The 27,972-nt window shown below is 40.4% G+C and overlaps 1 protein-coding gene across 6 annotated transcripts in view; it reads left to right on the top strand.

Moving 5' to 3' along the window:
- Nucleotides 1–27,972, top strand: part of LOC122563623 (phosphatase and actin regulator 4) — a 182,795-nt gene that overhangs the window by 129,359 nt on the left and 25,464 nt on the right. For 5 of the 6 annotated variants that reach the window (XM_043717591.2, XM_043717592.2, XM_043717590.2 and 2 more), the window contains 2 exons: nt 11,004–11,171; nt 26,478–26,558. In XM_043717591.2, the coding sequence (XP_043573526.1) occupies nt 11,004–11,171; nt 26,478–26,558 (249 nt within the window). The remainder of the gene's footprint in view (nt 1–11,003; nt 11,172–26,477; nt 26,559–27,972) is intronic. The other variant, XM_043717594.2, reaches the window with a different exon arrangement.

The raw sequence follows: 27,972 nt of genomic DNA, 5'->3' as shown, positions 1-27,972 counted from the left end.
TCAGGTGAACTGATCTGGTGAGAGGAATTTGAGGGCTGTGAAAAGCTGCTGTATATCAGATTACACTTGGTATGTCTGCAAAAGAAATTAAGATACACTTTTAGATCTTCTGTAAGTGTACTTTGCATGCGGGCTTAGACGTTCCACAGGTTTTGTAAGTAGGTGAGAAAGATGTTTTTGCAAAACGTTTTTATTTATATAGAAAACAACCATTCTCCCTTGGCTCTTGCAAAATGCAACACCAGGATTCGGAGTGCAAGTGATTCCCTTTTCTCATACCATTTAAGTTCCACTAATTTGCCTGTTCCCTAAATTATTCTATTCCCCAGTTTGGCCGTTTGCACATCTATGGTTTCTTTAGTTCACCAATTGCTGGCCATGTCTCCAGGTGTCTTGCTGCTAAGTTCTGAAGTTTCTCCCTTTAAAACTTGCTGCCTTTCCCCTTATTTAAGATTCTCCTTAAAACTCCCCTTCTTGACCAAGGTTGATATCTGAACTGTAAGGGGGTAGCAAAGAGAAAACAATGTACTGGCTGTATCTCTTTTCTCTCACTAGGTCTCTGGTTATGATAAATTCGGATGGAGTTGACAGTTTCCACTTATCTCCTAAGGTGGCACTCATTTTTTAAAAAAATTGTCTGACCGCATTCCTGCGATGATTTTGAGAGGTCTTATTATGTAAATATACTAAATAGTTGAAAGTTATTTTATTAATAAATCAGGAGTGATCAGTTTTGAAAGACTTTGCTTCATAGACTGTCAACGACATCTCTTTAAAATTGGAATTTTACAAAAGGATGATGGATTTTTTTCCCTCACAGCCTAAACAGTTAATCACAGCCTCCCTGGGCATGAGTGCTTGTTTGTGTAGATTGGTTTCCATTGCAATTTCTGAAAGGGGGCCCCATCCAACATCATACTAAAACAGTCGCCATGCCTGAAAAAATTCCAAGGTTATTAGTTTAAAATGATGGATTTATGGGGCATATGTTTCTGAGTAACATTTAACCTTACTTTTTGGAAATATAATTTCAGCAAAACCCTAATTTTTTTTTTGAGGATTGTATTTCTTGAAACTGCATTCTTTTCATTAGAACTGCAACTCTGTCAACTTTTAAACAGGTACTTAATATGAAGTGCCAATAGGTTATCAGTGAACTTGTCATCTAGAATGCACGTCTGACTCTTGAATTCAATAAGATATTTAAATGAGAGTTTGGGTTGTTGAAATTCTTGCAGGAAAATGAAAGTATGTGGAGGTGAAGGTAGGGTTTGTTGCTTTTCTGAGTGGCATTGATTCTGTTGCAGAGCAGTTTCCAAGATCCTTTGGCCTTGATTTTCAGATTTTCTTCTTCATGTTCCCGCCAATTCCCTTAACTTTCGCTCCCTGCCACCCTTCTCGCTCACACCCACATCGACTTGTAAGAATGTTAAATTTGTATGAACAGCTTCTGGTTTCCCCTGTGCGCTTCAGAGCCAATGCACTACTGATGTAATGTGGGAAACAACAGCCCCCAGTTTGTGCACATAACTGAGCAAATTGTCTGTTTTGACTATGTTTGTAGAGAGATAAATATTGGACAAGATATTGGAGAGAAGATCCTTTCTCCATAAGATGTAGGAGCAGAAGTAGGCCATTCAATCCATCGAGTCTACTCTGCCATTCAATGAGCTCGTGGCTAATCTGGTAATCCTCAATTCCACATGCTTGTGTTTTCTGTATAACCCTTGATTTCCTTTCTCATTCCTTCAAAATAATGCTTTATAATCAGTTCTTAACACGCACAGGTAAGTTTGCAGAAGGGCCTCAGTTTAACTCCTGGTACGCTAGCTACTTTTTGACCCTCATCCCAGGCTGTGTGCAGTTGTCACGCTGTGGTGCTTATGGGGTTTAACATCACTTAACTCTGGACAGATTCCATATAAAAATTGGTTATTGTTTGAGAATCAGAAATTGTCTAGGAATGGAACACAAGCTTGCAATGTACAGTTCCTCTGCCAGTTTGCATTGCTTATATTGATACCTGGTAACTATTGGTAGTGTTCACAACATAAACGTTGACTGTATCATAGTCGCTAATTTCTTCTGTGTGCCCATTCTGTAGAATCAGCGATGGAATACAGTGGTGGGCAGGAGAGCTTTAAAAAGCATTCCCTATACCAAAGGCAAGTTAGTCATAGAGATGTACAGCACAGAAACAGACCCTTTGGTTCAACTCGTCCATGCTGATCAGATATCTCAAATTAATCTAGTCCCATTTGCCAGCACTTGGCCCATATCTCTATGAACCCTCCCTATTCATAAACCCATCCAGATGCCTTTTAAATGTTGTAATTGTACCAGCCTCCTCCTCCATCTTTTGGAGCTCATTCCGTACATGCATCACCCTCCCTGTGAAAAAGTTGCCCCTTCGGGTCCCTTTAAATTTTCCCCTCTCACCTTAAACCTACGCCCTCTAGTTTTGCATTCCCCAAACCTGGGGAAAAGACCTCGGCTGCTCACCCTATCCATGCCCCTCATGATTGTATAAACATCTATAAGCTCACCGTTCAGCCTCCAATGCTCTAGAGAAAGTAGCCCTGGCATGTTTAACCTCTCCCTATAGCTCAAACCCTCCAACCCTGGCAACATCTTTGTAAATCTTTTCTGAACCCTTGCAAGTTTCTCAACATCTTTCCTATAGCAAGGAGACCACAATTGAACTCTATATTCCAAAAGTGGCCTAACCAATGTCCTCGACAGCTGCAACGTCACTCCCAATTCCTATATTAAAATGTGTATCAGAGTATTTTGAAGCAGATTCTCTCAAAGTAATTATCGACTGCCTGTCTTCTTTTGGTCCTGAATTGTAAATTCAACAATCTTGAAACTCGTTCGTAAGTTCTGCGTTTTGATTGTGTGTTCATCAATTTCAACCTTACAATTCTACTTCTTTTCTGGTCAGCGGTTCTACTAACAACAGTTTTGAGGGTTGGAGCTATTTTTGGAAGATTAGGTAGTTGTGTTTCTATCAAAGTGGGACAATATTGTGACCATTGGTTTAAAACCAATCATTTTGACTGGTCAGGTTACTATGGAATATTGTGCCAGTTGCAGTGTCCCATGTGGTGGGTAGCATCATACCCTTGAGATCTGGAGAGGAATGGCAAACATATGTAGTTGACAAAATCCATAGCCACTTGGTCTGAAGGAATTGATCCACTTACTTCAGAATAATAGAAACGTAGAGGTGACCAGACAAATATCTACAAAATGATTAAATGTTTGGAGAGCATACCTGTTGGTTGATTGTTTCAACTCAACAAAATGAGAAGATCTGAAGACTGAATTTAAACAACAAATATGTAAAGACAGGTGGAATGTCAGGCATTTCTCCTTTCTCGAGAGCAATGCATTGCTGGAATACATTCCTAATTGTTATATGTGGGTGTTAAGAGCAGGTCACTTCCTGCCCATCAGTTTCATGTTCATATAAATAGACACCCCACATACATTTCACTTTCTCACACTTAAACCCCCCCCCCCCCCAAACACGCACACACTTCCCCCACACCCCTTCACGCAATCCCCTCTGCCTCTCTCTCTGTCTCACTCTCCATTATCCTCCTCTTCCCGCTTTGCCTCTTCTCTGTCCCCCCCTCTCTCGCTCTCCTCCCAACAATCCACGTTGATGTAACTTGTGTTTAAAATTGTTACCTATATAGAAGGGAAAAATTCCACAGTAAAAGCTGCTTCAAAATCAATCCTGGAGAAGTTGGACGTGGTAGTTAAGGCTGACTTAAACATTTTTCCTTTGAGATCCATTGTCATCTCATCTTACTGACCTGGTACTGATCTCATTCTCTTGGAGAACTTGTGCATGCTTTGGGGAGGAGCTTAAACATTAAGATTTTGGAACATTCTTCAAAGCAGTATGTTTCTCTTGTATGCCTTGGCATATCTAACATGAAAACAATTGGGTTTGAGGTATGCTCTTGGTCAGACTTTTTTTGTTTCTTTTCAAATATAGGCCATCTGCAACTAATTTAAGTAGTGCACAGCATATAAGGAGGCATTTCAACATTGTACATCCCATCATTACAAATATACTAGGAAGACTATCTTTTGAGATGAATATGTATTCTACAATAACATGCTTCTGTACAGCCATCATTAGAGTAGGATGAATGCTGTACAAAGAGAAGGAAAAAGTCTTCCGCCTGATGTTGGTGGAAGGAGCAGGGACAGGATTAAATAATGGCCTATTGGTATTATCACCAAACTGTTAATCAAGAGACCCAGGAGACCTGGGTTTGAATTCCATCGTGGTAGATGATAGGGATTCAGATTCAATAAAAATCTGGAATTGAGTTCAACAGTGATCATGAAGCATTTTTGGAAAAACCCACCTGGTTTACTATTATCCATTTATTAACAAAAATGTTGGCCTTGCAACACCCATATCCTAGCAATGACTTTTTGAAAAAAATAGACTGGGGGCAGATTCAAAAGAACAACTGAAAGGATTCCAAGTTTTTGACGGTTACTTTGGATGAGTAACATGAAGGAACTTTGATAGCAGCTTCAAAGGCAGACACAGGGTAAAAAAACCAAGGTGAGGGAGTCCATTAAGTGTAGAGCTGCTAGGAGTCAGACACTCTGGTTTGCAATCAACGAGTCTAAGTTAGGTTAGTTGCAATCAGCAATGAACTCAAGTAGAATTCAAACATTATAACATTATTAGAAAAAAGCAAAAGAATTTCCCCTTGACACTTATACATATCAACAACAAAAATGCTTCATAGCTGGTACTTCATCCTGTGGCTTTTCAAGCAACCTGGCTGTGTGCAAATTGACTGTTGCGTTGGACTATTTTGTTCATTATGAAATATTTAGAGATGACTTAAGGGTATATAAGATGCTATCTAACTGTTAGTTCTTGGAAGATAATTAAAGGAAAAGTTACTCTTGAGAGTAACTGAACACCTGGTACAGCATTCATTAAGGTCTGAGAATCTGGTAACACTTGTGGGTGGTATATGGTTATATGATTTTTAAAATTGTTTTATAAGCCACGTACACCCCTGTAACGTGAGCTTGCTTTGCTCTTCTGTCTTACACGATCCCAGTTGATGTTATTACCTGTACTGGACAAGTCAGATCCCCGGCTTGATTCAATCTGGCTTGATTGATCATGTTTTTTTGCTGTTTTGGTTTTGTCAAGGTTGTCTTTCACTGAAACACAAACCTGCAATGCTGTTTATTTGGGTTTAACTGTAAAACAAATTCATTGTGCAAAAGAAATGATGAAATCGACAAATGATTTGCATATGACATACATTGAAAGATTATGAGACATGATGAATGCAATCTCATTAATCCCAACAGTAATTCATCACAGTATTTAGACACGAGCATTCCCTTCTGTGTATCTCATATGGGTTGACTTGACTGTAACTTCAGTTTCCAGTCGTAAGAATCTGATTGCCTCTTCCTTGATTTTTCATTTAGAACATAGAAAAATACAGCACAGAAAGGCCCTTTGGTCCTTGATGTCAACCTGTGAACTATTCTAAGCTCATCCCCAACACTATCCCATCATCATCCATGTGCTTATCCAAGGATTGTTTAAATCTCCCTAGTGTGGCTGAGTTAACTACATTGGCACTCCCTTACCACTCTGAGTAAAGAACCTGCCTCTGACATCTGTTTTAAATCTATCACCCCTCAATTTGTAGTTATGCCCCCTCGTGCAAGCTGACGTCATCATCCTTGGAAAAGAATAGTCCAACAGGTTTAATTGGAAGCACACTAGCTTTCGGAGCGACGCTCCTTCAGTCCAACACCGGCATCTCCGAATCATGCCTCTTAACCACCACCTTTTCAATGAGAACAGACCCAAGTCCCTCAGCCTTTCCTCATAAGAGCTTCCTCCAGACCAGGCAACATCCTGGTAAATCTCCTCTGCACCTTTTTCCAATGCTTCCACATCCTTCCTGTAAATGGGGCAACCAGAACTGTACACAATATTCCAAGTGGGCCATTTGAGTTTGGATTTCTTCTGTTTCACATAATCCTTTCAGGCTTTTCACTAAACACTTCTGGTCTGGGTCTTTTAAATGCAATTCCTTACAGTGAGGTAAACTCTTAACAAGACTAAACTATCTCTCTTTCTTAGCAGTAACTGTTTTACACATCCAATTTCAGCCAAGACTAACGCAAACTGTCTGACTAAAATTAAAAAGCTTTTTTCCAAGCTATGGGTGCTTCCCTTAAACCCTCAAATTCCAGAATCTGCTATCTGAAAACACAATGCGCAACACTTTGCTTTGTTTGCTCATAAATTCTCCAAATATAAACAAATCCCCAATACTCTCTGGGAAGTCTCTAACTACTTGTTTTGAAAGTAATCACCGTGGCTACTGCAATACGTACAAGCTGATCTTTAATCCCCTTCAGTCGCACATAGCCCATATGCCCCAAAGTTTCAAACTCCAAAAATAAATGCTTCTAAAATATATGTAAATTATATCTTGTGTCTCAGTTTGTAACAAGAGTCTTTCAAAATCACAAGTATGTGTGTGTGGGGGTGTCGGGGGGGGGGGGGAATGGTACAGTTGTCAGCATTGCAGTATCCAACACCAAGTAGATTGTCTAATTGTTCATTTCCCAATATTATAGAATCAGTTCGCTGCCCACATACTTCCCCAATGTGGGATTTGGCCTATCACCTGTTGGCAGGTATTTAATTGCACAGTATCCAAGGTTAATTTTGGTTTGCCACTACAGAAAACAAACTAGAACTAAATACAACTGAAGAACATTAGTAATTGGGAAGATATTTTGTGTCTTGAGCTGCAATGATCTTTCAGAACTCTTCACTCTGCACGCTATATTTGCTGTGTCAATGTTGACTTCAGAATTTTGCAGGACACAGTTGCTTCCAGGTTTCACTGAGGAAATTTTTATTGGAACAAGTTATTTCACAAACTGAACAAGACTGTAAATGTCTCAATAATGAACCCTGGAGGAATGCCTTGTGTAAGGATTTCCCCCTCTGCAGATTTTTTAAAAAGCATCCACTGTGTATGAAATATCAGGAAGGCTTATCTGGGATAAATACACATGCATGATATCATTGAAATATTTTTGGATCTCTCTGTGGGAAAACTAGGAATTGTGAACTTCCAGAAGATTTTTTTGAAAGATTAAAAAAAACACGAAGTTTTTCTGAATTTGAAGAAATAGCTCATAGTGTCGTAATTTATACACTGTCAAGCTTTAATCTGATTCATCCCGCTACTAGAATAAGAAGGACCTCTCCCCACTGCTTTACTTGAGGACATTATCAAGTCCAAAGAATATGAGCCTTATACTTTAAGGGCAAAATTTCTTCTTTACAAGATGTATTCCATGTTTATTGTATTGTACATCCTACCAAGTATTGGTATAACTGTAAATATCTAAATGTAGTATTTTTGTGGAAACACAAAGTTCTCTTTGAACAGAGCAATTGTGACTGATATGTGCATATTGAATTTGTTAAAGATCCATTCAATACCAAAGAAATTCTAGTAATGACAGTGAGATGAAGTACAGTAAAAGGAAGTTCATATGAAGCAAAAGATCCACTTGGGCCAGTTGGGCTGAATGATGTGCTGTATGACCTAGATTTAGATTAGATACACAAATTTATTAATTGTGCTTATTAAGCCACCACTCCTCCCCTCCCTCCTTTTCAATGCACTTAATCCACAAGGTACTACTTTTAGGGTGGAGTTTTCAATACCCTTTGCATGATTGTGCTCCTGAATAATGGAGTTTTAATTTTAACCTGCCCTCTTGTATGAGTTTCCTACCAATTAGAGTAATTTCATTCTACCTGCCAAATGGTTTCCTTATTATGTTAGATTGCATAAACTTGACTTGTATTTATCTATCATCGAGTAATAGAGATGTACTGCCCTTCGGTCCAACTCGCCCGTGCTGACCAGATATCCTAAATTAATCCAGTCCTGTTTGCCAACATTTGGCCCATATTCCTCTAAACCTTTTCTATTCATATACCAATCCATATGCCTTTTAAATGTTGCAATTAAACCAGCCTCCACCACTTCCTCTGGCAGCTCATTATGTGCATGCACCACCCTTTGTGTGAAAAGTTGCCCCTAGTGTCCCTTTTAAACCTATGCCCTCCAGTTCTGGACACTCTAACCCCAGGGGAAAGACCTTGTCTATTCACTCTATCCATGACCCTCCTGCCATTTATAAACCTCTATAAGGTCACCCCTCAGCCTCTGACACTCCAGCGAAAACAGCCCCAGCCTATTCAGTCTCTATCTATAGCTCAAACTCTCCATCCTCGTAAATCTTTTCTGAACCCTTTCAAGTTTCACAACATTCTTCCTATAAGTGGGAGACCAGAATTCCACACACTATTCCAAAAGTAGCCTAACCAATGTCCTGTACAGCCGCAACATGACCTCCCAAATCCTATATTCAATGCTCTAGCTGATAAAGGAAAGCATACCAAATGCCACCTTCACTATCCTATCTGCCAGCGACTCCACTTTCAGGGAACTATGAAGCTGCACTCCAAGGTCTCTTTGTTCAGCAACACTCATCAGGACCTTACCATTAAGTTTGTAAGTCCTGACCTGGTCTGCCTTTTCAAAATACAGCACCTCACATTTATCTAAATTAAATTCCATCTGCCACTCAGCCCATTTGTCCATCTGATCAAGCTCCCGTTGCACTCTGAGGTAATCCTCTTTGCCGTCCACTACACTTTCAATTTAGGTGTCATCTGCCAATTGACTTACTATACTTCCTTTGTTCACATCTATTTCCTCCTCCTTCCCATGATTCTGAGATTCCTGAGGTTTGGTGCTCAAATTTAAATGCAGCAATCCAGGTGGAACCAGGCCAAGGCTCTGACTTCTACCCCGTTATACTCAAGCCCTATTGGGATAAAAGCCAAACTTTCCATGTCTTTATCAGTCTGCCTTTCAATGATTTGTGCATGTGGGCACCCAAAGTCTTTGACTTCCTTCAAATTTCTTTTCTCTTACATTTGAAATTTTGTCATTCTAGAATTCAAAGCCTGTGATTTCTCACTTTGTATAATTTAACGCTATGTGCCATAATTTTTCCAAATCATTTAATTGAGCCATTCCTTTTTATAGAATCATAGAATCATTTTTGCCTGGGATTACTGGCAAAACTCATAATTTTAACTCAATTTTGAATTTCTTGACACCTGATAGCTGTGAGGTCAGAAACCATTTGACTCTAATCTCTCTTGTGAGCGAATGATTTCCATAATAATCTTTTAGATCATGGAAACATGAACAGATGTTTTCCATCAGCCAAGTGCTGAACTGTTGCTCTTAGCTGACATTTAGAGTTGGACCAAAAGGTAAGGAAGCTGATATGTCATTCTGTTTTACAGTTACAAAATTAGGGGAAATCCTGTTGCTGTGTAAAGATGCCATACCATCTGTGCAGACCCTTGGGAAATTAATATCCAGTTTTATCACTGTAGATCCCAGTGTTGTTGACTTTAATTTTGAGAATTTGCTGTGCCCTCACCTCTTGAGGGTGTGTTTTGTAAATATCTATGTGATGCTTTGATAAATTCAAGATTGACTATTGTATATGGTTTAATATGTGACATGTTGAAAAGCGTTGATTCCGGGGCAAAGGCTAGAATAAAAAGGATTGTTTGTGGTTCCTCTTGAAATGGAAAAATAAATCAAATCACAAAATAATGTGCTCATGTCGAAGATCTGAACACCAATTTGATTAACTTTTTATTTCAGCAGTGAAATGGTGTAGGATGCTTTTTCAGTTTCTTCTGAAATCTATGCTCCTCCATTTATCTTGTGTGAAAAGGAGAACTAAAAAAAGGTTTCTTGCGTAACTCTTTAAGACCATCAAATGTCTTGACTGGTCTCGAGCAGAGGTTTCCAAACCATGGGTTACAATCCCCACTGTGGTTACAGAATGAATGTTTAAGGTCACTCTCCCTCCCTTTATTCTGACACCTTGCCACTCTGGCAGAACACCAATCAGCATGCCCCCAACCATCCAACACGCGCACATTTTTCACAAACTGCAAAAGCTTGCTCACTTACATTATTCACCACTATTTGGAATTGTTGTACCTAAAGCTATTTAAGAACTGATTCTGTGCATAATAGCCTGATCCAAGTTGCAACTCTTAGTCATAGAGATGTATAGGACAGAAACAGACCCTTCGGTATAACTTGTCCGTGCTGACCAGATATCCTAAATTAATCCAGTCATATTTACCAGCATTTGGCCCATATCCCTGTAAACCCTTCCTATTCACACATCCATCCAGATGCCTTTTTAAATGCTGTAATTGTACCAGCCTCCTCCACTTCACCTGGCAGCTCATTTCATTCACGTACCACCCTCTGCATGAAAAAGTTGCCCCTTAGGTCCCTTTTAAGTCTCTCCCCTCTCACCTTAAACTTATGCCCTTTAGTTTTGGACTTGCCCACCCCGGGGGAAAAGAAACCTGGGCTATTTGCCCTATCCATGCCCCTCATGATTTTATAAACATCTATAAGGTCATCCCTCAGCCTCCGATGTTCCAGGGAAATCAGCCCCACCCTATTCAGCCTCTCCCTAAGCTCAAACCCTACAAGCCTGGCAGCATCTTTGAAAATCCTTTCAAGTTTTGCCACATCCTTGCTATAGTTGGAAGACCAGAATTATGTGCAGTATTCTAAAAGTGACCTAACCAATGTCCTGCAAAGCTGCAACATGACCTCCCAACTCCTATTCTCAATGCATTGACTAATAAAGGTAAGCATACCAAATGCCTTCATTATCCTACCAACTAGCGACTCTACTTTTAAGGAGCTATGAACTTGCACTCCAAGGTCTCTTTGTTCAGCAGCGCTCCCCGGCACCTACCTTTGTTATTTGATTCTTCTCTCTAATTTTGTACTCTGAGGTGTAATTTAATTTTATTTTCTAATGGTTGTATGCAGCTGAAGAAGGGGAGCAACATCCGCCAGTGGGCTCAGAGAATGACATCTCTGGTTCGAACACACCAATTGCTCGGAGAAGAGGAAAGTTTCCAGGATTTGGGAAAATATTCAAACCATGGAAATGGCGGAAAAAGAAAACCAGTGAAAAGTTCAAGGAGACCTCTGCAGGTATGCAACTGAGATTTTTTTTGATTTTAAGTAATTTAAGGTACAATTTAACATGTCAAAATTTGAAATTATCTGTCCCCAACAAAATGATATACATTCTGTTGACTTTAGTGGTGAAAACTGAGTTAAATCTGTCAGCTGTTCATTTAGAAGGCAAATGTTGTGTGGGCACTGAAGGTGATAGGATTGAGCTCAATTGTTATATCCTCCTTAGTCAGACAGCCTACCAGTATTTACTAGTTGACCTGATACACAGTGCTGCTATGGTAAATTGCAAGGAGATGCCCCATGGAATTGTATCCACTAAGAATGAGCACCTACAAGAAAAAAGGATAGAATTTAATAAGCAGAGACAACAAATGGAAGGAGGGTATTTTCAGTTTGATTGGGACCAATAAGAATCCAAGAAGACAGTGCAGATGGATGTTATTGATTCATCGTACTTGTAGCAACATCTTGGTAGAACTATCCAATAAATCACATTCCTCTTTCTCTTTCTCCACAGCTCTTCAAGTTTCTTCCCTCTGTATATTTATCCAATTCGTTGTTTGTGAAGGTGTTTCATCCTGACAATCTTTGGTTCTTTTGCCAATTGCCTTAAATCTTTGTTCACTGGTGGATGGACCAGATTCTCTTGACTCTTCTCAAATCTTGAATCCAAACATGACTAATTCAAGATTCTCCAGTCTCTCTTCACTCGACTGAATCTCTGATACAAGTACAGTCAAACTTTGCATTTTCTCCAAGGCCTTGAAATCTTTTCTAAAATGGCATGCCCAGAATTGAACACTGTACTCTAGCTGAGGCCTAACTAGTGGTTTGTAAACCATTCCCACTAGCTTGCATTTCTTCTTTATTCCTCAACCACTGAAGCCAACAATTCTGTTTTATATGCCATTTTCTCAACTTTTCTTGCAACTGTCAAAGATTTGTATGCGTGCATACCCTTTTAAGTTTGTGCCATTTAGTCAATATTTCCCTTCACTCCTCTTCCCAAAGTGTAACGCTATAAACTTGTGTAAAATGTTGTATGCCTTGTGTTTGTCCACTTTTCAAATCTATTCCTAATATTAAATGTTATAATATTAAAGACTGTGGGCTTAGTGTGGGAAAGTGGGACTAGTTTTAATTAATGTTGTATTTTTGGTGGTGCGCACACAATGCGCTGAAGAACCTCTTCTGTATTGTATGATTCTCTGCTTCTGAAATTTGCTAATGTCCTCATTATTTGCTAAATTTCAGTTTCTCAGATAATCCTCAAACTTTGATATCATGTTCTGTTCAGCACTCTTCTGTACAGGTTATTAATATTATTGAGAAAAGCAATGACCATAATACTGGCTACATGAGGAACAGCAATAAATATACACTTAGCACACCATCTTGTTAAAAAATATATTACCACTCCCTCCCTCACAGTATTGTAGGTCTACCTAAACCAAGTGATGTTATTTCAAAGGAATTGGTGTTTAAAAGTGGATAGGTTTTGCTAAATCTGTACAAGGTGCTAGTCAGATCACAGTTGGAATACGATTATCATTTCTGGGCCCTTGACTAAGGAAAGATCTATTGATGTAGAAGGCAGTCCAAAGAAGGTTCACTAGGCTGATGTTAGGTGGAGAAGGCCTATCTTGGGAGATGTTGAGTAGGTTGGGCCTGTACTGATTACTTTTATTCTTCTAAATTGCAACCTTTTGAAATATACAAGATTCTTAGGGGCTTGATAGAGTAGATGCAAAAAATTTGTTTCTCCTTTTGAGCGATTCTGGGACTACAGCGCGTAATCTCAGGATAAGGGGCCATACATTTAAGACCTTCTCTTTGAGGTTATGAATTTGTGAAATCCTTTACCACAGAAGGCTGTTGAAGCTGGATCATAAGTATATTTAAGATTGAAATAGACAAGAGTTCTATTCAGAGTTGAAAAGTGTGGTGCTGGAAAAGCGCAGCAGGCCAGGCAGCATCTGAGGAGCAGGAGAATCAACATTTCGGGCATAAGCCCTTCAGGAATGAGGCTGGTGTACCAAGCGGGCTGAGATAAAAGGTTGGGAGGGCGGGGGGAGGAATTTGGGGGAGGGGCGCTGGGAATATGATAGGTGGAAGGAGTGAGGGTGATAGGCCGGAGAGGGGGTGGGGGGGAAGGTCGGGAAGAAGATTGCAGGTCAAGAGGGCGGCGCTGAATTCAGGGGTTGGGACTGAGATAAGGTGGGAGGAGGGGAAATGAGGAAGCTGGAGAAATCTACATTCATCCTGTGTGGTTGGAGGGATCCTAGGCGGAAGATCAGGCGCTCTTCCTCCAGGCATCGTGTGGCCAGGGTCTGGCGATGGAGGAGGCTAAGGACCTGCATGTCCTTGGCGGAGTGGGAGGGGGAGTTAGTGTTCAGCCACAGAGTGGGAGGCACCTGGCCTGCTGCGCATTTCCAGCACCACACTTTTCAACTCTGGTCTCCAGCATCTGCAGTCCTCACTTTTCTCCTTTCTGAGAGTTCTATTCAGTAAAGGAATGAAGGTATATGGAGCAAAGGCAGTAAAGTGAAGAAATTGACAGTTGTCAGATTAGCCCTGATCTCATTGAATGGCAAAGCGGGCTCGGGCTGAATTGCCGACTTTTGCTCCTGTGCCTCATGGTCTGTCTTATGGTCTTCAGTAAGACTGTAGCCTTTTAAAAAGGTGGCTCCTCCGTCACCAGCTCGATTGCAGTTAAGAATAAATGATAACTGCTTGGCCAGTGATGTCCACATCTCGTGAATAAAGCAAGAATTTTTTTTAAAAAAATATTAAAACAGTGGCAGCAACACCAAAGTGTTCACCAAAGCGCATCTGTTCTTTTCTAGTAGTGACTCTTTCCAAAGAGTTGCTGGTACTTGCAGTTACCAGTTGGAATACAGAACCTTTGTGATGGGAAACCTTCATTTTTACAACCTAAACACTCTTATTGAGGAAGTTGGATGAAAAAAGCAAAGTCTTAGCAGGACTTATACACTTAATGGTAAGGTCCTGGGAGTGTTGCTGAACAAAGAGACCTTGGAATGCAGGTTCATAGCTCGTTGAAAGTGGAGTTGCAGGTAGATAGGATAGTAAAGAAGGCGTTTGGTATGCTTTTATTGGTCAGAGTATTGAGTACAGGAGTTGGGAGGTCATGTTGCGGCTGTATAGGACATTGGTTAGGCCACTTGGAATATTGCATGCAATTCTGGTCTCCTTCCGATCGGAAAGATGTTGTGAAACTTGAAAGGGTTCAGAAAAGCTTTACAAGGATGTTGCCAGGGTTGGAGGATTTGAGCTGTAGGGAGAGGCTGAACAGGCTGGGGCTGTTTTCCCTGGAGCGGAGGTTGAGAGGTGATCTTATAGAGGTTTACAAAATTATGAGGGGCAGGGATAGGATAAATAGACAAAGTCTTTTCCCTGGGGTGGGGGGTCCAGAACTAGAGGGCATAGGTATAGGGTAAGAGGGGAAAGTATAAAGGGGACCTAAGGGGCAGCTTTTTCACACACAGGGTGGTACATGTGTGGAATGAGCTGCCAGAGGAAGTGGTGGAGGTTGGTACAATTGCAACATTTAGCAGGCATTTGGATGGGTATATAAATTGCAAGGGTTTGGAGGGATATGGGCCGGGTGGGACGAGATTAGGTTTGGGATATCTGGTCGGCATGGACGGGTTGGACCAAAGGGTCTGTTTCCATGCTGTACATCTCTAGGACTCTATTTACATTTATAATATGGGAGCACTCAGCAGGTTATGCTGTTTATATGGAAACACAAACAGCAATGCTGCACGTGGGGCACTTGAGCACAAAGATTTAGGACAACACTCTAGTTCAGCACTGAAGAAGATGTGCACTGTTGAACATGCTATCGTTCAGATATATTAAATTGAGACTCCTGTCCCCTACACGCATGTGCATGTGCACACTCCTTTTAAATGATTCTATAGCACTATGTTTGAACATGGACAGGGGAATTATCTATGTACCCTTTTCAGCATTGCTGAAACAAACATGTTATCTAGTCGTTATCACATTGTTGTTTATGGGAATTTGCTGTATGCAATTTAGCTGCCACATCTACTCTATAACAAAGTGACTGCTTCATAGACTACAAAAGTGTTTTGGGAATAGAGAATTGAGTTAAATGGGTCATTTGCAGGTTGGCAAAGCAACTGGTGCATACCACAGCCTTCAATGCAGAGACCTCAACTATTTTGATCTATATTCATGATTTGGATGGAATACTCCTCACTTGACTGGATGGATGCAGCTCCAACAACACCCAAGAAGTTTGATACCATCCAGGACAAAGCAGGCTGCTTGATTGGCACCAAATCCACAAACATTCACTCCCTCCACTACCGATGCTCAGTAGCAGCACTATGTACCATCTAGAAGATGTACTGCAGAAATTCACCAAAGTTCCTCAGACAGCACCTTGCAAATCTACAACCACTTCCATCTAAAGGACAAGGGAGCAAACACATGGGAACGCCACCACTTGCAAGTTCCCCTCAAAGCCACTCATCATCCTGACTTGGAAATAAATCGCTGATTCTTCACTGTCACTGGGTTAAAATCCTGGAACCCCATCCCTAAGTGCATTGTGAGTTAATCTACAGCAAATGGACTGCAGAAGTTCAAGAAAGGTTCTTTGATAAGTATGTCCCTGTCAGCCAAGGAGGAAGTGATAAGGTAAGGGAACTGTAGTTTACGAAAGAAATTGTATCCCTTGTTAAGCGGAAGAGGGAAGTTTATGTGACATTGAGACAAGTTGGTTTAGGTGAGGCGATGGAGAGTTGTACAGATTAGCTAGGAAGGATTTAAAGAGAGACTTCAGAGCAAGGAGGGGACATGTGCAGCCTTTAGCAGATAGAATAAAGGACACCCTAAAGCCATCTATAAGTATGTTAGGAATAAAAGGATGACTAGGGTAGGAATAGGGGCAGTCAAAGACAGAAGTAGGAAGTTGTGTGTGGACCCTTTGGTAAGAGAGATGCTAAATGAATATATCTCATCTGTTTTCATTCCGGAAAAGGAGAATATTGTAGAAGAGAAGAATGAGATACGAGATATTAGACTAGAAAGGATTGAGGTTAGTAAGAAAGAGATGTTATCAATTCTAGAAGGTGTGAAAGTAGATAAGTCCCCTGGGACAGACAGGATTTACCTGATGATTCTCTGGGAAGCTAGAGAGGAGATGGCAGAGCCTTTGGCCTTGATTTTTGAGTCATCATTGTCTACAGATTTAGTACCAGAGGACTGGAGGATTGCAAATGTTGTGCCCTTGTTCAGGAAGGGCAGTAGAGATGACCCAGGTAATTATAAACCAGTGAGCCTTATTTCTGTTGTAGGAAACATTTTGGAAAGGATTATAAGAGATAGGATTTATAATCATCTGGCAAGCAACAATTTGATTGCAGATAGTCAACATGGTTTTTGTCAAGGGCAGGTCATGTCTCACAAACCTCATTGAGTTTTTTTGAGAAGGTGACCAAGCATGTGGATGAGGGTAGGGCATTTAACATGTACAATGACTTCAGTAAAGCCTTTGGAGAAAATAAGGAGGCATAGGATTGAGGGTAATTTAGGAGTTTGGATTAGATACTGACTTTTTGTAAGAAGGCAGCGAGTGGTGGTTAATGCAAGATATTCAACCTGGAGTCCGGTTACTAGTGGTATGCCACAAGGATCTGTTTTGGAACCACTGCTGTTTGTCATTTTTATAAATGTCTTGGACGCAGCATAGGTGGATGGCTTAGTAAATTTGCCAATGACACTAAAGTCGGTGGAATGGTGGACACTGTGGAAGAATGTTGCAGGAGTACTCAGATAAACTGCAGAATTGGGCTGCGAGGTGGCAAATGGAGTTCAATGCAGATAGATATGAGGTGATTCACTTTGGGAAGAATAACAGGAAGGCAAAATACTGGGTCAATGGAAAGGTTCTTGGTAGTGTGGATATGCAGAGGGATCTTTGTGTCCATGTACATAGGTCACTGAAAGTTGCCACCCAGATTGATAGTGCTGTTAAGAAGGCAAATGATGTGTTAGCTTTTATTGGTAGAGGGATTGAGTTCCGGAGCTATGATGTCATGCTGCAACTGTACAAAATGCTAGTGCGGCCTCACTTGGAATATTGTGTACGGTTCTGGTCGCCTGATTTCAGGAAGGATGTGGAAGCATTGGAAAAGGTGCAGAGGAGATTTATCAGGATGTTGTCTGGTCTGGAGGGAAGGTCTTACGAGGAAAGGCTGAGGGACTTGGGTCCATTCTCGTTGGAGAGAAGAAGGATAAGACGGGATTTAATCAAGACATACAAGATGGTCAGAGGATTAGACAGGGTGGATGGTGAAAGTTTTTTCCGAGGAGGATGTCAGCTTGTACGAGGGGGCAAGGCTGCAGGTTGAGGGGTGATAGATGTCAGAGGCAAGTTCTTTACTTAGAGTGGTAAGGGCATGTAATGCCCTGCCTGCCAATGTAGTTAACTCAGACACATTAAGGGCATTTAAACAGTCCTTGGATAAGCATATGGATGATGACGGGATAGTGTAGGGGTGGTACATGGGCTTAGATTAGTTCACTGATCGGTGCAACATCGAGGGTCGAAGGGCCTGTTCTGTGCCGTAGTGTTATATGTTCTATGAGGGTCTGACAGTATTGTAACCAAACCAGCTGATAGAAAGACAGGGATGAAAGTACGTTTTGAGGGTACAAAGAATCTTAAGGTATAAAAATAGGTTAATTGAGCAAACAAACATTAGGCAGATGGAATATAAAGGGGAAAATGTGAGATTGTCCACTTTGGCAGGAAGAATAGGAAAGCAAAGTATTATTTAAATGGAGAGAGACTACAGAATGCTGCAATAAAGAGATATCTTGTATATGAATCTCAAAACGTTAGATTGCAAGTACAACAGGCAAAAGGAATGGTAATTTACATTGCAAGGGGAATGGAATATAAAAGGAAGAATGCCTTGCTATTTCTGTACAGGGTCCTGATAAGTGTGCACCTGGAATATTAAGTTCTGGTCTGAACTTAAATTTTCTGAATGGTTTCCAATTTAATTTGGCTGATTCTAATGGTGAAATGCCTTTTGAATTAGGGCATGTTGAGGAAATTGGCTGAGAACATTTTCTCTTGTGGGAGAATCTAAAACTAGGGGCACAATTTGAAAATACTCTTCCATTTAAGACCGATGCGAGATCATCGTTCTTTGGAATTCTATTCCCACAAAAATAGAGAAGTTGGGTATTGAATTTATTGAGCACTGGGTCACGCAAACTATTGGCTGACAAAGTGGCAGATTGTGGGGGACAGGTAGGAAAGTGAATTTTATGATTCTGTTATCTGTTTTCCAGAAAATTGGCGCATTGCCTTTTGTCTAAACTTGTTAAACTCAGTGTTGACACTGCAAGTTTGTAAAACGCCAAATTGAGAGATGAAGTGCTGTTCTTGAAGTTTATGAAGCAGTCCATTGCAGTATTGTCAGAGGCAAAAGGCAGACCAAAGAGCGAGTGGAGCAGAGAATTAAAATGAAAGTCTAGGAATCAAATGGTGATGTTTCACAAAGCCTTCACTCAATCTATGCCACACATTGCAATGTGTACAGCTGTTTATACACCAAATTTCCAGCTTAGCCTTGTGTATTTGCAATTCTATTGTGCCTTTCATAACTTTGAGTCACTCAACATCCTCTTATGGCTCATAAAGTTATGTTCTTGGGAATGTTGTCATGGAAGTTTTTACTTGTAGGTGAGAGTGCAGGTAGAAGTCTTGGTTCTGCATCATATTTAAATGACAGCAACTTTGAGATGTTGACTATCTGCTGAGATTTAGTTGAAACTAAGAAATGAAGTCACCATTTTTTGGTCATTAGTGAAGTGGGCTAATGGTGTAGGGCCCAATCAAATGTGAGAAAAGATCACAGGTTATATAGACTTGGATAGTTAGAAGTCCACTTCTGTAACTTCCAACAACATGGGAAAAGTTCCATAATTTTGATCTTTCCACGATTAATTAGACTTCATTTACAGGATGTCAGTATCACTGGCTAAGCTAGCAATAATTGCATTGAGAAGATGGTGATTTGCTACTGCCTTGAACCACCGAAGAGCTTGTGATGTAGGGACACACACACTGCTGTTAGGAAGGTTCTCACCCAATACTGACACTTCTAAATCAGGCTGGTACATGATTTGGAGGCATCTTGCAGCTGGAAGTATTGGTAGCACCCATTGCCCTCATTCTTCTGGATGGTAAAAGTTGGAAGTTGACTGCTCTGAAAGATGATTTGACAAGTTGTTGAATGTATCATGTAAATAATGCATCTTTGCTATACAGTAGTGTGCTACTGATGGAAGGAATGAATGTTTCAACTAGTGGCCTGGATGCTGATGGAGTGAGCTACTACTAACCATCTGCTTATATAATTCTCTTGCTCTGTAGTTCCTGCTCAAACCTGCCCCCAAATCTCCACGTCTGTTCTACAATCACATCGTAACTTGAGTGGACTGGCCTACTTTTGCAACTGCCCTTTGGCTAACTTTTGCAACTGCCCTTTGGAGAAAGTATCTGGCCTTAATTTGAATCCCACCCAATCCCTCTACATGGCAGAGATTGAAAAGTCTCTCTGATCTTTTTAAACTTCCTCTCTTGTTTTGAAGGTACTGGCTGGAATGTTTCACTGTTGATGTGTATCTCAACCAAGTCAAGCTGCTTTTCAGAGCTCACTTCAGTACCTTTTCTGTTATTTATTTTCCCCCTCATTTACACCTTTAACTCAGAAACCTAAAGCCTGACTCTTGATCTCCTGGCAGCTCCTGAGATAATGTGCTGAACAAGCTAAAGCTAACCCTGATTTGTATATTTTGGTATCACTACAATCTGTTTGAACCATTGTGGATGATGAGAAATATTGCAGCAAACTGGAATTGCATTCTGACAGCATGTGGCGTTATTTTATTCAAGCTTTGATGCAAATCACCAGTGCATGCAGCTTAGTTTCAAACCTCATTCTCCTGCTGTTTAGAGTAGACTTATCTCAACTCAACAACACAGCTTCTACTCTCTCTGTACCTTTCAACATATCCTAGAGTTACATGTACTTGTTTTTCATCAACGTTGTATATCAAGAGTGGGTATGGGAGGTAGTGACAAAACTTAGAATCTGTTGGTTTTATATCAATTCTGACAGTATTTACACTAACGCACAATGCAAAGAGTTAATGAGGGATCAGTTGATTAGGTTGCACGTAACTTAATGACTAATAGCGACAACCAATTGACCAGAAGCTTCGTCTTTGCAGGACACTTCTGTATTATTATCTGGTTGTCCTATAACTGTGGGTTTACTCCAAATCCAGAGTAAACATTAAATTATTTTCTGTTTTATACTTCCTGTGTTAGTTCCTATAATCAGACCCCATTTGAAAGCAATTGAAAACCATATGGTGAGTTATGGTGAGCGTTTCTTGAACTGAACAGCAGGTGTACCCTAGTCACTATATGACGTACGTTACCTTCCATCTCAGCTCTCTACTAAGTCTCCTGTAATCCTGTAAAACCTTATCGAATCTCACTTCTGCTAAGTAATACTATTCCATTTAGAACTTCTTGATTCACACATAATTTGTCATTGGTTTGCCATCTTACCAGGAATTACAATTTGGAAAGCTGTCAAAGATTGTCATCTCAAAGCTTTATGTGCTCGATAGTCACAGGTGAGGTGCCAGAAGACTGGAGGTTGGCTAACGTGGTGTCACTATTCAAGAAAGGTGGTAAGGACAAGTCAGGGAACTATGGACCAGTAGACCTGGCATCGGTGGTGGGCAAGTTGTTGGAGGGAATCCTGAGGGACAGGATGCACATGTATTTGGAAAGGCAAGGACTGATTAGGGATAGTCAACATGGATTTGTGCATGAGAAATCATGTCTCACAAACTTGATTGAGTTTTTTGAAAAGGTAACAAAGAAGATTGATGAGGGCAGAGCGGTAGATGTGATCTGCATGGACTTATATTTGACAAGGTTCCCCATGGGAGATTGATTAACAAGGTTAGATCTCATGGAATACAGGGAGAACTAGCCATTTGGATACAGAACTGGCTCAAAGGTAGAAGACAGAGGGTGGTGGTGGAGGATTGTTTTTTCAGACTGGAGGCCTGTGACCAGTGGAGTGCCACAAGGTTCGGTGCTGAGCCCTCTACTTTTTGTCATTTACATAAATGATTTGGATGGAGCATAAGAGGTAGAGTTAGTAAGTTTGCAGATGACACCAAAATTGGAGGTGTAATGGACAGCGAAGAGGGTTACCTCAGATTACAGCAGGATCTTGACCAGATGGGCTGAGAAGTGGCAGATGGAGTTTAATTCACATAAATGCGAGGTGCTGCATTTTGGGAAAGCAAATCTTAGCAGGACTTATACACTTAATGGTAAGGTCCGAGGGAGTGTTGGTGAACAAAGAGACCTTGGAGTGCAGGTTCATAGCTCCTTGAAAGTGGAGTGTCGCAGGTAGATAGGATAGTGAAGAAGGCGTTTGGTATACTTTCTTTTATTGGTCAGAGTATTGAGTACAGGAGTTGGGAGGTCATGTTGCGGCTGTACAGGACATTGGTTAGGCCACTGTTGGAATATTGCGTGCAATTCTGATCTCCTTCCGATCGGAAAGATGTGAAACTTGAAAGGGTTCAGAAAAGATATACAAGGATGTTGCCAGGGTTGGAGGATTTGAGCTGTAGGGAGAGGCTGAACAGGCTGGGGCTGTTTTTCCTGGAGCGTCGGAGGCTGAGGGGTGACCTTATAGAGGTTTACAAAATTATGAGGGGCATGGATAGGATAAATAAGCAAAGTCTTTTCCCTGTGGTTGGGGAGTCCAGAATTAGAGGGCATAGGTTTAGGGTGAGAGGGGAAAGATATAAAAGAGACCTGAGGGGCAACGTTTTCACGCAGAGGGTGGTACGTGTATGGAATGAGCTGCCAGAGGATGTAGTGGAGGCTGGTACAATTGCAACATTTAAGAGGCATTTGGATGGGTATAGGAATAGGAAGGGTTTGGAGGGATATGGGCCGGGTGCTGGCAGGTGGGACTAGATTGGGTTGGGATATCTGGTCGGCTTGTACTAGAATGCAGCAAGCTGGTCACATTGGATCTCAGTTCTATGATTTCTTACAGTTTTTTTTATTTGTGAACCTTCCATTGCAGAAGAGAAGGAATGCACTTTGTCCTGGTACTTTGAACCTGTGGTCATTCAACCCAAGTCCAAAGAGTGAATATTGGAATTTTGTTTCAACCTCAACAGTTCTGTAGTGAAGCTAAGTGACATTGATAGGCTTATACTTGGAATACAATTTCCAAATGATAGATTTTGTTTTTCTTCTCAATTTCCTTCTCCTGGTTTGCCAAGGGGTTCAGAGTTCAGTTGTTTCATTTCAACTGGCAACTTGACAGAGATGTTAACTCTGAATAAACAGAGGAACTTCCTGATCTAAATGGCTCAGTGTTACACCCATTTCCCATGAGACCTCCAAGGGAAACTCCTGGTCTGTGATTTTAATTAAACAGAATATTTAGTCATGATCTCACTTGGTAATCTGCAGCTTCCAATAACACAATATGAAGGAAAGGTAATCTAAATTATAGACAGATTTTTTTATTGTCTTTATCAGAATTATCAAATCAAACAATTATTATTTACGCACCTGATCCAGTTGTAGTTTATGGGATGACTCTTCAAAAAATGCCAGTTAATTTGTCAATTTAAATTAAGCAATTGAACTTTTCTCCAGTCTGAAAATTGAAGCTAAACTTTTCTGAAATAAAGCAAGGATAAAGTCTGTAATTGGGTGTCTGTAAAAGCAATTTTAACTTAACTATTTCCTTTTGAGTCACCATTTCTGATCAGGGACCTTGATCTAAAATGTTCACATGCTTTTTCATGCATGTGAATGTGACATAATATCTGCTTCCGAAGTGCAATATTTATGCAATTGCTAAGAAAGTCCAGAAAAATAGGAGCAAACATTCTCTGCAATTTAAACTATCGACGAGCAGCAGTGATATCTTAGAACCATTGAATGATGCAATTCAGAAGGAGACCATTCGGCCCATCGTGTAAAGCTGTGATGTTTTGAAGTGAGGTATCCCCTATCGGTGGAAATAGCTCTGCAGACTCCAATCAAGGACTATGTTCGTGAAGATATCACCTTTGACACTTTTGAAGAGTCACCCCACAATGCGATAGCTTTTGGTTCAGGGGACAGGAAGCATGAAAAATTCAAAGGGAAGTGACTATCTATCAGTTTCAGGTGTGCCCTCAATGTGAGTGCCGTATTTCCCAAGGAATTTTGTATGCATTAGAACAAAGAACTGTACAGCACAGGAACAGGCACTTTGGCCCACCAAGGCTGTGCCAACACATGATGCTTTTCCTCACTAAAAACCTTTTTGCCTCTACACAGTCTGTATTTCTGTATTCCCTGCCTATTCATACCTGTCAAGATGCCTTTTAAACGTTGCTATTGCCTCCACCACCACCACCTCTGGCAGTGTATTCCAGTCACTTACCACCCTCTTGTGTAGGGGGGAAAAGTCTACCTCTCGTATCTCGTTTAAACATGCAACCTTTTACCTCGTGATTGATATTTCTACCCTGGGAGAAAATATTCTGACTATCCAGTCTATTCATGTCTCATAATTTTGCAAACTTCTATCAGGTCACCCTGCATCCTTTGATATGCAAATGAAAGCAACTAAATTTGTCTGATCTGTCATAGCTAATACCAAACCAGGCAACATTCTGGAAAGCTGATTTTGTACTGTCTCCAAAGGCTCTATGTCCTTCAGATTGTGTAGCAACCAGAACTGTACACAGTATTCCAAGTGTGGATATTAGGGCTGCCTGTGGGATCTAACAGTAGCTTAACGTAGTTCTATACAACCACAACACAGCTTGCCAATTTTTAAAGTCTGTGCCTAACTACTGAAGGTAAGTGTGCCATATGCCTTCACCTTATTCATTTGTGTTGCCACTTTCACAGTACTATAGACCTGTATGCCTAGATCACTCTGTATGTTGATGCTACTAAGGGCGGTGTTTTTGGTTCAGTGGTAAGCACTGCTGCATCACAGTGCCACACACCGGTGGGGGTGGATGAGTAGTTGGTTGATCTGGTCTGAATTGGATGCTCAAATCACTTTTATATATATATATATTTGTGTGTGTGTGTGTGTGTATATTACAACACCAGGAGTCCCTGCAGAACACGACAGATCACGAATGTCCAATTTGAAAAATACCTTTCTGCTGTTACTGTGTCTTCTATGACCATGCCAGTTCTATATCCATCTTACCAGCTCACTGTAGATCCAATGTGACTTCACCTTTTGTGTCAGCCTGCCATGAGGGACCTTGTCATAAGTCCAAGTAGACAACTGCTATGGCCCTGCATTCATCAATCATCTTTGTCACTTCCTCGAAAAGAAGCTCACTTAAATTTGAGAGACATGACCTTCTCCACAAAAAGCCACGCTGCCTATTGCTAATAAGTCCATGTTTTTTTCAGTGTGAGTAAATGGTATCCCTAAGAATCTTCTCCAGTAATTTCTCTACCTGATGTAAATCTCACTTGCCTGTAATTTTGCAGATTATCCCTATTGCCCTCCTTTAACAAAGGAACAATGTTTGCTATTCTCCAGTCCTTTCGGTCCTCTCATGATGAAAGAGGTTACAAAGACTTTGTACAAGATCCCGACAATTTCCTCACTTGCCCCTCAATATTCTGGGATAGAACCCGTCAGGTCCTGGGGACTTGTCTATTTTAATGTTTTCAAAACACCCAACACCTCCACCTTTACTTTTATTGAAAGACCCTAGAATATCAAAATACCCCCACCCAAGACTCAGCATCCACAATGTCCTCCTTTGTGAATACCTGTGCTGATGCAAAGTTCTCATTCAGGACCTCACCCATTTCCTCTGGCTCTGCCCATAAATTCTCTCCTCCTCCTTGAATGGAGTTACCCTTTCCCTAGCCACTCTCTTGCTCCTTATTTAGTATATAAAATACTCCTTGAAATAGTTCCTTGAAAGTGAATCCTTGTGGCATGCTTTCGATCACAGACCTCCAGTCTGAAAGTCAGCCTTCCACTACCACCCTCTGTCTCCTTCCTTCAAGCCAAATTTGTATCCAAATGGCTAGCTATCCCTGGACTCCATGTAATCTAACCTTGCTAACCAGTCTACCATGTGGAGCCTTGTTGAAGTCCATATAAATAACATCCACCGCTGTGCCTTCATTAATCATCTTTGTCACTACTTCAAAAAACTCAATCAATTTAGTGAGACGATTTCCCATCCACAAAGCCATGTTAGCTATCCCAAACCAGTCTTTGCCTTTCCAGATACATGTACACCTTGTCCCTCAGAATCCTCTTCAAAAACTACCCCACCACTGACATCAGTACCACGCTGTAGTTATTGATTTTGTCTTTCTAATTTGCACTGTGTTTCAGAGTACATTTTGAGATGTCCAAGACTAGAATTAAGTGAACTATCGGCAGTGATTGTGCTAAAAAATAGTTTTTTTTTATGAGCAGCAAAAGTCATAGTTTAACAGACACTGAAATTATGAAATGATCAAAAGATACTGGGTGTTTTCATCAGATCAAAACTAGCACAGTACTTTGTTCTGAAAGGATTAATATCTAGACCATAAATTAGTTTGTTTTCTCCATGGTTGTTACCTAGCCTGAGTATCTGAAGAGTTTCTGCTTTCATTTAACACAGTAAGTATTATCGTACCCTGCTGAAGTATTTTAGTTACAGAGATTGTTTGCTACTTTTGAAAATATTTGTCCCAAGATAAGAAAGTTGCGTGACAATGTTATAAAGGGCCCCGGCATAACTTGAAAAATATCTGAATGTTTAAATGGCCATCAGACCAATAAGTGCCTTAAACCTTAAATGCCATGTTATATTGAAGATGAGCAAACTTTTTATTCAGGTAGAATGATTGTATTTAAAGCATGGTTCAAGAACACTTGTGCCTTTATGGGCTCTTTGAAGACCTTTTTCTCTTGAACTTTTATCTTTCAAATATTAATCATGTTCCTTACAAAGCTGTTATGGATTCTGCATTCTTCACAATTTCTGGAATGGCATTACATGATCTAAAAAATTCTGTAAATCATTTCTCCTACACTTGCCCTCATTCTCTTCTGATTTGAGTTTTAACATGTTTATGATGTCACTTAAGGGAGTTGTGAGAAACATTTATCTGAAAGTCTGCTCACGGACATATTTTTATAATTCCAGTTTTGGACAGGAAGTTATCTGTGAGACAAAGCAGAGCTGAACTGGTTAAGAAGGGAGTGTTGAAAGAGATTCCTGAACAAGGCAAGTATAATGTGCGCAGAATAAAGAGAGACTTGATGTATCTGGATTTAAGTGACATATCAAATCAAGTAATAGATAAGATGGATCCCTTCTCCCAACCAAATATTTGGAGAAACATTGTGATTCAGTGGCCTTTGTTATTGCATTGCATCGTGTGTTTCCCGCAATTTCATCAGGGCTTAACTTTGGAGTTATGAAACTTTCATATAATTTCCACTCTCTGTGAAAAGTATCCAACTTAATGCAATCTTGAATTGTCTGGGAAAAGCATTTAGAAATGAGCAGCACCAGGGTGAAGTACTCGGGATTATAACTCTGTTGCTGGCAGCACAAACCGATGCACTGAATAGTGTGATTTTTCATTTTTATTTCAATGTATATTCCTGCGCAGTATCAGTGCTAATACTGATGGTGGTAACAGTTCCTTTAGCAAAAGTGCTGAGTCACACATTAGAGTTGCGGCTTGGTGATTGCTGCTGTTCAGCTTGTAGCCAAAGCGAAATAAAGAGCGAACAAGCAATTTGACGTGGTGTGTTCCCCTGTGACAAATCTCATTATGGACCTCTGGTTAGACCTCGGTTGCATTACTATGCATCACATGATTTGAAAAAAATATCAAAGCCCTGAAGAGCGCATTTACCAGGATGATACAAGGAACTAAAGAGTTAATTTATATCAAGAAATTAGCAAAGGCACAATTGTTCTCCATACAGAAAAGAATGTTAATGAGAGGCACTCTGGAGGCATTCAAAATGGAGGCATTTTGATAGAGCAAGTAGGGAGAAAATATCATCACTGGCAAGTGGCTAGGTAAGAGAAAATAGCTTCAGAGCAGTTGGGGAAAAGGCAGTTGGAGGGGAAGTGGTGACAGGGTTATACGCAGAGAGCTATTGAGATTTGAAGTGAATGCTGTTGAAGGATGGTGGAACTGAATTCTTGAGATATTGTTAAAAGACATTTGGTATCGGCTTGAAAAGGATTATCATAGGGTTATTGGAAAAACTGGAGTAAGGGCTGAAATTGAACACTTGTTTCAAAGACTCATCACTTGGTCTGTTAAACTGAATAGCACCCTTCAGTTCCATAAGATCCTGTGATCTGAGCCCAGTCTTATAGCATTTAGGATGATGCTTTGTAAAATATCTGACTTCAATATTTTAAACTTTGGTTCCATCTTCATTTTGCATTGATCGCCACTTTTCTGTTAAAAAGGAAAGTGCCAATCAAAGGTATTAATTACCAAGTAGGTCTTTAAAATTTGTGAAGATATTCAACAGGGCCAACATAAAGTTATTTCTAACTTTTGGGAGAATCTGACTCTCTTGGTCATAAACTGATCATGAACAAATCCGGTACATATTCCACAAAATTACTTTATCTGACAAGTAGCTTGAAGGTTTACCATGTAAAATAA

Source organism: Chiloscyllium plagiosum, unplaced genomic scaffold (genome assembly GCF_037043375.1).
Source record: "Chiloscyllium plagiosum isolate Xiang-an unplaced genomic scaffold, Cpla_swu_hap1 HiC_scaffold_30, whole genome shotgun sequence".
NCBI lineage: Eukaryota > Metazoa > Chordata > Chondrichthyes > Orectolobiformes > Hemiscylliidae > Chiloscyllium > Chiloscyllium plagiosum.
The sequence above is the reverse complement of the archived record's forward strand: the minus strand, read 5'-3'. Positions and strand labels throughout refer to the sequence as shown.